At 43.4% G+C, this 10,185-nt stretch overlaps 1 protein-coding gene across 2 annotated transcripts; it reads right to left on the bottom strand.

Moving 5' to 3' along the window:
• Positions 1 to 229: 229 nt before the first annotated feature.
• onecut1 (one cut homeobox 1) lies at positions 230 to 7,725 on the bottom strand. 2 transcript variants are annotated; one of them, XM_034116193.1, is made up of 2 exons: positions 6,340 to 7,725; positions 230 to 1,952 (listed from the first exon to the last, which is right to left on the bottom strand). In XM_034116193.1, the coding sequence occupies exons 1-2, from the start codon at positions 7,415 to 7,417 to the stop codon at positions 1,672 to 1,674; spliced, it is 1,359 nt and encodes a 452-aa protein (XP_033972084.1). In that variant the 5' UTR covers positions 7,418 to 7,725; the 3' UTR covers positions 230 to 1,671. The 2 variants fall into 2 exon arrangements, with proteins under 2 accessions (XP_033972084.1, XP_033972085.1); XM_034116194.1 differs by having other exon boundaries at positions 6,355 to 7,725.
• Positions 7,726 to 10,185: the final 2,460 nt, after the last annotated feature.

Here is a 10,185-nt window from a genome sequence, read left to right as displayed (position 1 = left end):
CGGAGGTGAAGAAGCAGCTCCCTCTCTCCTCTCCGTCAGCGCTTGTTCTGATGGATGTAGAGCTGCTAACCCTGGCCATAAGGAGGATGGCGGCAAGGGGGGGGGGGGCAGCTCAATATATTTAATGATACGCTGCCCTGGGCCAGCCCTGTGTAGTGCTTTCCTCCTAGTGCTGAAATGCATAGCTTACGGAGGCAGGATGGGGGGGGGGGGGGGGGGTTTGCAACAGGCAGAGTGGGTTGCTTTCGTATTCAGGTGACGAGGTGACATTGATGCGTAAGCGCCTGAAAGTGATTTGATCATTGATATCATCCCCTCTACCGAACATCTTTGATGAGGAGATAAAATCAAATGCACAGGGACGCCGATGCTTATTATTAGAGTGGTGACACAAAAAAAACCCATCAGAGGCCGTCTGTCTCCCTCACTGTGTCACATATACTCGGCATGAGAGGCAACATCTTTGGTTTCACCTTTGCAGCGATAACACACTACCGAATGGATTAGTCTTTGTTCTTTGGCTGCTGGTATTTCAAAATAAAGTTTAGCTAAATCTGTGGGACAGACTCAGAGGAAAGGATGTATCTGTCATGATTAATCTTCACATTTAAAGCAACATTCACCAGAGTGTTTGTGAAGATATCACTGGAATATTTGGTTTGATTAGAAAAGGCATCCATAAGGCAAATATCAATAGTCAATTCTCAGAGTTGTGTCATATAATATTTCTATTTGCGGGGAACATATGGCGCCAAATGTGGTATGGACCATAAGCGGTGACATTATCTTCGTTGTGGCGACTAACAGTCTCAGGAGGTAAGATACAAAATAGACTCTTTGGTTCGATTACTTCATAGCAGAATCTGAAGTGGTTTGATTTCTAAGATGCATGAGAGGCTTCAGGTTGTAGAAGGCTTTGGTTTCTCTTGTTTAAATTATTCAACGCTTCAGCATGTTGGAAGAAAGCACTACCATGGGTGTTGAGGTTAGGGTTTTTTTTTTGGTATTGTTCAGGATTTTTTGGTTTTGGGTTAGCAGTCTACACATGGGCATTTCCCCGTCTGTCTGGAATGCTTGATAGAAAGACAGACAGCTGGACAGACAGACAGATAGACAGACAGTCCACCGCCACCGATCCAAACAAGGTTGCACAACAATCCGGTCGCTCCTGTAGGATTTTGTGTCTTTAAAGTTGATTGGCCAATCCCACCGGAGCTCCACATTCTGGCTGTTCTTCAAGGGTGTGGACAGCTGCAGATCAGACTGCCAATAGGGTGATTAAACCTCCATTTAGGGACCCATCATTAAAACCAACCAATCAGATTAAAGATAAGGATGGTGAATGATAGATTGATACTGAGTGGGGAGGTGTTGGGGGGTAAAGCTAGAGACCAGTGACAGTGAGTGTGTATGAAGGGGGGGTAAAACTATAGTCTTTTTGCAGTATGTTACACGTAAATGTGTTGCTGAAACAAACATTTCAAAGCAGGTCAAACAAGAAGTCTTTGGTTTGTTTTTTCATCTTTGGATACTATAAATATCAATATAGTACAGGTTTAAGGGCAAAACGTTGCTTCAAGGTCTTTTTAAGTTTCTCTTTGTTTCTCATAAGTTTTAAAGCTTTTCCACCGAGGTTGAGTCAGTCCATGAGTTGGTCATTTCAGTCCGTCTTCAGGCTTTGGTGCAGGAGTTGGGGCCAGGGTGACCGGAGCCGTCGTCCACCCACTTATCGAGGCTCCGGCGGCGTGCGTTCATGAAGAAGTTGCTGACTGTGGTCAGCTCCAGGCCCAGCTGCTGGGCGATGGTGATCTGCAGCTCTTTGGATGGACGCTTGTTCTCTTTGAAGATAGCATGGAGCGTCCGCCGCTGCACATCTGTGAACACCAGCCGGGGCTTCTTGGACATGCTCCCCCGCTCGCTTCTGCCGTGGTCCTGTTCCTTACGCTTACATGCTGTGGATTCAGAAGACAGACAGAAAGAGAGAATAGGTTTGTGAGAAAGGGCAGAATAAATACCAAATACTGTTAATATGTACATTAATTATGTGACCATCTATGTTTCCTGTAGTTATTGCATTGCTCTTTTTACTGCACTGTTAGTGTACAGTTTTATTATTATTGTGCTGCTGTGTTTATTGTATTTTTGTAACTAACTTATATACTTGTATAAATACAACAATCTTGACCGGCATGAAAATCTTCCCTCTATCACACCTTGACCTTGGATTAAAAAAAAGGGTTAAATAAATATATTGACTGACTGACCTATGTATTATCTCATTGGTTCACCTCAATACTAGCTCCAGATAGAAGTATGATTTCATTCAGGACACACTGGGATGTTTATTTAAAGCCAATACCAAAATCAGATATTTTCCATTCCATTTTGAGCCAAACTAACTCAAATATAGATTATTTGGTGCACAAATGCAGGACCAAAACTGGTTAAGATTTTCATAGATACTTATATCAAGATAGTGTTGACATATAATAATTGTATCGAGTAATTGTATCCTAAGAGCCAACATGATAATTCCACAATCATCCAATATCACCAGTAAAAGTACTATCTAACGTATACCAATATTGCTTTTAAATTGGCACTGTGTCCTGTACGTTGACAAAAAACATCCATAAACAATTTGGAAAAAAGCATTTTCAACTAATGTCTGGAGAATATCTTCAACCTAACTGAAAGATCTAACCGCGGATCTGAATGATACACACTCTGTATATCTCTCTCTGCTGCTGCAGCTTGTAAACCAAGAACAAAAGAGTATATACACTAGATTAACTGAACATTTAGTGATGTTGTAGTAATGGGAGCATGTCAAAGTGTTTATTTATCTCTGATCCTTACATGACTACAATTGTTTTAAGACTATTCCTAAGGCAACCCTTTTAGATGTTATCTGTTGGTTGTAACTTTGTACAGACACATGCAACAGCCTGCAGGTTGGAATCGCTTTTGCACCTTTGTTCGAATCGAAACACTAAAACTCTTTCAGTGTGCACACCGCGGGGGTGCATGGGGAATAACAGAGGAATTAAACTCTATTGCATTTGTTCAGGGAGCCCCATGTTGGGGAGGAGGGCTGACAGACAGAAAGCCTGTCCGCCGGGAAACAATGAGCGCTGTCCGCGGTGCTGAAAACAAAAGGTGCACCGCAATATACTTGAGTTTTAGAAAAATAAACAACAGATCATCTAATATTGGAAAGAAGAATTTGGGATTCTGTGTGACAGCAAATCAAACATCACTACAAATGATCTCATTGCTCTTTCATTTTTTTCTTATTAAGCCCGAGGACAACCATCCAAAATTGAGGTTCATCTGAGGCCAGGAGGGGGCAGAAGTGGGCTGCTGGAGCGAGGCCCAACATGGACTCACCGGGGAAACGGCATCTACCAACCCCAAAACAACTCCCACACCAGTGACGAATAATTTTGCAAAGTGTACCGAGTAAATGTATTAAATGTAGTAAATAAATGTATTATAGAAAATCCCTAAACCCTGTAATTAACAAAGGCAGTATGATATAAATGCATAAGTGCAGCAGAACAACACATTGGGAAAAAATGCCTCTTATAGGCCTATCTATGAAAACGATCAGCTATTCTATATTACATAAAGAAAGGGGTTCATTTAGTCCTATATTTTGGGATATTAGTTTTGCATAAATGCCATTGCCTTTTAAAATCCACGTGCAGTAAAGAAACAGTAACTCATTAGGGAGAGAAAATATATTGAAATAATGATTATTTATATAAATGAGTTGAGTTGAAGCTGATTTTGCCGATCCCACCTTGTAACCTCACTTCTGCACACACTACACGGTGTGTAGTAAAAGTACAGTGCAGCGACCTAGCCTGCATGACCATAAACTGGAGTATTATTGTGAGTTTAAGCAGCCCGGTGTCTCCAGTGCTGGTAAATATTAACAGAGTGCCGGTGCTGCTATAAATCAGCAGCAGTGAAGGCCACTCCGACAGCAGCAGCCTCCACACAGCGGCCCGATCGGAGCTGAGGCCCGGCCAGAGAGCCAGCTTTCCCAGGACAGGGGGGCACAACAGCGGCCTCGTTATCACGCTAATCACACACCCACACACATATATACACACACACTGCTGCTGCACCCGGCTAATCATTACAAACACAGATAACTCCACACACTCAAACAGACTGCACACACTGGGCCTACAGACACGGTTAGTCCTGCATTTCATAATCTCACAGAGAACAACAAACAGACCTCTGTGCTGCAAATCCTGCAAATATTCAACCCTCTGTTTGAGAGAATGTGTATTCTCCTTTACTGTGATAGTAATACCCTCAATTTCCTAAAACACCCGAAAACAATATTTTTTTGGAAAGTTGTCAATGCGATTACAGCTGATTTACGCATTTTAAATAGATATCTCAGTTCTGAATGTATTAATTATTAAATATGAATTGTTACCACTATCAAATATGCCTACTTCAGAAAAGTTTCAATCTATTTTCTGTATCTCATTCTATCCATCGTTTCTATCTGTGTTCTCTATTTTATTCTCCTATTCAAGCGAATTCAGATGGGTAATTGAATACGTGGGAAAGGGAGAAAAGGCCCGAGATTAATTTCAGAATCCTAGATCAATAAGTATATCACACTTCAGCATACGATCACATATCTAGTTCACCAAGGAACGAAATTATCAATAAAATGGCGCTCAGCCCATTCCCTCCAAATTAATTTAGTTTTTAACTGTAAAATAATTCCCTCTCCTATGCTATGTCATATATATTTTCCTTGTGGCGTTTCTCCACTAAAAGCCACATTTCTGTATTGTAGGTTCTGGTTCAAGAAAAGAAAAAAAAAACACATTTGTTCTTGTAAAAGAAAATAGTTTTCTTTTGAAAAGTTAGAGATTAATGGGAACATACTGATAATTTTTGTTCGAGGTATGAATGATTAATTTCTCTTTCATTTAAAAAAAAGAATCACCAAAAATTAATATTAATATAGGCTGATGATTGAAAACTAAACCAGCTTTCAAAGGCTCCATTAATTATTTTCATAAATCCTTAGCAAAAGTCAGTGATAACATCTACCCACACGCACACACACACAAATATGCCAGCAGCAGCAGATGGGAAAACTGAAAAGTAATCAATTGCGATTACACTCACATGCACACGCACTGACATGCACGTACGCACACACACGTAAGCAAAACCACGCACTTTCCATGTGGCTGCAGCCTCACTTTTCAAGAAGCCAAAAAGCCCATTTCTAGGTCATTGATTAGGCCTATAAACGTAAAAAAATCCATTGGGTGTCTGTGAACGGGCACATGTGATTTGGGCCTCAATGCGCGCCCTAATTGACTCGTGCGTACCTCAGGGACAAATTAATCCAGAGGTCTATCAGTTCATTAGAGAAACCTCAAGTCAGGGTTAGTTTACGACCAAAACATAAACACATGCTCTCTTTCCCACTCCACTGTATTCTGGTTTGTATAGAATTGTGTTTAACAATGTTGAAGACAAAACTATATATTTACTGACTAAATCATGCATTTCTTCACCAGTAGGCCTACTTGACATTTAAATGTAGTTTATCACAAAATGTCAATAACTCTTTCATGATGTTTCTTTTTACACCAAGGGCAACACCAAAAAGGCTGATCGGTTGCATCCACACCAAAATAAACACATTCCTAACGATTTCTGGGCGAAGGATCAGTTTACGCACGGTCCAGTGGTCGATATTTTGAGGTAAAATGACATGAGCACTTGTTTCACACAACCCCAAAATCAGTGTAGAGACAGAAAAGGAATGCGTATTGATAACAGTCCACTCATGTTGGTGCACAAAAATTTGCTTGGTAAACTTCACATATTGTTTACACTCTGGATCATGTTGGATTTCACCATCAAACATACCTCCCCTCCAAGGCATGAAGCTTAAATGTGGGGTCCTTATCTAAAGAAACCACACTCCCAAACCCCGAGGCATGGCCTGCTGCACTTAATACCATTTCACTTCCGGAATATTTTATCATCAAATAATAATTTCTGGAACCATGTTAGGCTATAAGAATAAAGTACAACCAGCCAAGAGGGATCATTTGCCCTGAATGCTACCCTGATGTGATTTAACACTACACTTAGAATGCTAGATGTATAGTTTTTTCTCTGTATTATAATAAAAAATAAGAGCTAACCCCATAGCCCACTTGACCCATTGATCAATATAAGGTAGCATTCCGTGCTAATGATCCTCTGTGCTGACACAACAGACGCTTCTGTTTCTCTCAGCAACACAATGAGAAGATGAGAACAAAAAGGGGTCTTTACCGAGGCTTCGCTCACCTGCGAGCCTGAGCGCACTCATGCGTTGGAACTCAGGCTCCTGCAGCCACTTCCACATGCGGCGGAAGGTCTCCCTCCCGGACTTGAGCTTGGACCAGGGTTTGGGGTTTCTCAGCAGGTCGGACAGGGTCCCCTGGGACCTGCACAGGACCCGCTGGGCAAAGATGGCCTGAGGGATGCTGTAGCGCTTCAGCTCTGTGGTGATCCTCTGCGCCACCTCTTTGGTATTCACCTCCTCCATCTGGCCCCCAGAAACACCACCCCCTCCACCGCCACCCCCTTGCTGCCCGGGCCCGGAGGCCTGCTCCCGGCTGTTCCCCAGCCCCTGGCCGTGCCCCTGTGCGCCTAGGTGGGCGTGTGGGTGGTGGTGGAGGCCGTTGATTTGTACCATGCCCGCCGAGGAGCTCATGTGCTGCTCCGTGTGTCTGCCGAGCATGGAGGGGTGGTGAGCCTCAAACCCGCTGGGGGTGAGCATCTTCTCACCAGGCATGGCGGCACCGGGATGAGCGTAGGGAGGGATCCCGGCCTGGGACGTGTGTATGCTGGCCAGACCGGAACCAGACAGCGGGGAGAGGCTCTGGCCCATGCAGGGATCTTTGTGATGATATGCGGGGTACAGACTGTTCATAGGCGCCAGACTCCGGTCCTCTCGCATCAAAGTAAAACTGCCGCTGACATTTCCGGGGATCCTCTGGTGCGGATGATGGTGAGGATGATGGGGATGGGGATGGTGGTGGTGGTGGTGATGATGGGAAGGAAACTTGTCGGACACGGTGGAGATGGGGGGTAAGGGCTGCAGGGGTGTAAGGGTGGTGTAAGTGCTGCTTGCACTCATGCCGGGGGGGACTTCACACATGCTGATGGCTGGGTGCAGGTGTCCGTGGTGTCCGGGGTGATAGTCCCCGCTGTCCAGGAGGGTTGCCATGCCCATAGCGCGGTGGCTGAGACCCCGGGAACGGGCATGCGGACTGTGGCCACTCAGCAGGTCTCCGTGACCGACCACGGACTCATGGCTCACTCCGTGCATGTCGCCAATATTTTCCATCGACAGATGTGCGTTCATGATCCGGGCAGCGCTGTGGACAAACCATCTATAATGATCTACCTGATGTGCAGAAGTCCTCACGTCCAGTAAAGTTCAATTTTCTTTTGTTGCTTTTTTCTTCTTTCCTTGCAGCAGCCTCCTTTTTGGTATTTCTCTCCTTATATTCGCATGTATTCTCCTATGCCTCTGACGCTGTTTTGCAGAATGGAAACTCCTTTTTCGTATCCTTTTTTTCTTAATATTTTTGTTGTTTTAAAAAAATCATTTTCTGATTCTCTTTATATTTTCAAGCCCCCCCACCGCCAACCAGCTGTCCTTGCGCTCCGGTCGGGTGCCGCGCCATCTCTCTAGTTGTGTGTCTCCAGCCCCTATTCCACCGCAGCACAGATCACTGTCTGCACATGCGCACTGTGAACACACATCTCCTCCCATTCGCTCTCTCTCTCTTTCTCTCTCTCAAACACACACCGCCCCATTGCTCTGACGTCAGCTACCTTATTAAGGAAGGGAGGTATCAAACCACCTGCTAAAGCTATTCTCCCCCGTAACCCATATCCAGCCTTTACGGAAATGTAAAGAAATGCAAATAGACGGATCTCTAATAAAATCCTCACATCATCAACCCATGGAAATAGTGTGGAGGCACTGTCTAAGGTTTGATGGCCAATTGTTAAATAGAAAACGTTTCATTCATTAGAGCTATAATGAGGCTTTACATTCAGTCCTCCTTAAATTATTAGGTGCAAATGAAGTAAACTTCCGGGTTCATTTGGAGTTGATTTTTAACTAGTGAGGTCTGGGATTCAAAACATCAAAAGCTCCAATGCTTAATACACTTAATCCTTCTCCAGAAAATAGCAAAAGAGGCTTCAGAAATTATGACAAGATATAATGATTTTAATTAGCAGCTAAAGGGCTGCCAATAAAGTTGTTTTCATGCACCATATAGATCCATTCTTTCATTACCAGGCTACTTCAGCTGCACCACCCCACCCCCACACCCCTTACCAAAATATGTGGCGGTTTAAACAAACGAAGAAGACTGTAATACCTTCTCTTTTGATAGAAAAAGATGAGCAGATGTGTCTATTGTTCAAACATTAGGCTTAACGAACCAAGCCCAGCAGTGTGTGTGTGTGTGTGTGTGTGTGTGTGTGTGTGTGTGTATGTGTGTGTGTGTGTGTGTGTGTGTGTGTGTGTGTGTGTGTGTGTGTGTGTCCTAATTGAACACGTGCATATATAACCCTAAACTTTGATAATGACGTACTTGCCTATACACAATGACACTACAAATAACAGGCCAACATTCTATTTATTCAATAGGAAAATATTTATTTTTGTCAACAGAAACGTACACATAATACAAATTCACACACAAACAAACTCACAGCTTTATCCGTAAAAAAAAAGGAAATGACATGCTGACACATAATACGATTCGTATCCCCGTGTTGGTGTAGTCATAGTGCATCATGTTGCATAAGTGTCAAACTCCCCAAACCTGCAGCCTGATAAAAACCGGGCCCTGCTGACATGTCAGGGGCCGTTTATCCTAATAGAGCGGTATTGCAGGGCGTCCTCAGCCGGCCGAGGTGACAGCTTGCAGCGGTCAGTGTCCTGCTGGACCCCCCGCTGAATGAGGGACATGTCAAAGGTGACGCTTCAAGACTCCCAAAGCCAACATCTGCGGGGGGACAGATTAACCTTTCAGACTTTTCCCTGTCCTGGACCTGCTAGGGGCCCCGCATCTGTCAGGGTCCCCACAATAGACCCAGCGCTCGGTTGAACGAGTTAAATAAAAGAAAAGAAGAAAAAAAAGAGACGAAGTTAAACTGTCTCTGATGTGAAGTCAATGTCAACGGCGTGTGTGTGACGTGTGTCGAGACAAAAGACACTAATTCCCCGAAGTGTGGCTGTCCAAGCGTGTAGTCCTGTGGACATAATAGACTGATGCAGGCAAATAGGGCTGTCAACAGGGAACCACAACAGTGACTATGGTTACATGTTTATTTTAAATAATGTGTTACATGTTCCTTATTATATTAGATACCCACACTTAAATGTGTTTTGAATATAATCCAATATTTTTATTTTAGGTTTTACCGTATTATATAACATTAAATAACTCTATTTATGGTTATATAACTTACATTTTCCGATTTTTTTCTATTTGTATTTATATGCACACCCAATAAAGAGACAAGATATAGAAAGACTGAGGAATATCAAAGGCCAAGGTTTGGCCTTATATGGCAGCAAACCTCATCTACACATTCTCATGCGGATCGATAAGCTCCTGCCATGTCTGCACGAGCTGAGCTGTGTGTTTATGTGTGTTGGCTCTCTACGGCCATTGTGCCGATAAAGGCCCTACGAGCCGGTGACATTTGCTTTGCAGAGAAAATGCGTACAAGGGACACGATTTTCTAAGTACTTCGAAAAAGAGGATACATTTCAGGCGAGATTCAATTCAATAGTACACAGAAATACACCAAGAAGTAGTTCGTTGCTGAACCGTGCATGTGCGGATGCGGAAATGCGGATAACGCATCTTTCTTATTTGACTTTTTTTTATAATAATCTAGCTTTATATGAAAAGAAAAGTGTGTGCCAGGCAATGGGGGACTTGAAGGCCCCGTGTCAATTACTTACAGCTTTCACACTGATTATTAATCAGGGGGAATATTCCCGTGAAGCCCAGAGCAGCATATATCCGAGCAGAAACAATAATGCCTTGCAGAGAGGACCGTGGATCAATATTTCGGCAGCTCTGCAAAGTGACACAG

Source organism: Trematomus bernacchii, unplaced genomic scaffold (assembly GCF_902827165.1).
Source record: "Trematomus bernacchii unplaced genomic scaffold, fTreBer1.1, whole genome shotgun sequence".
Lineage (NCBI taxonomy): Eukaryota > Metazoa > Chordata > Actinopteri > Perciformes > Nototheniidae > Trematomus > Trematomus bernacchii.
This window is presented reverse-complemented; position numbering and strand designations above follow the sequence as displayed.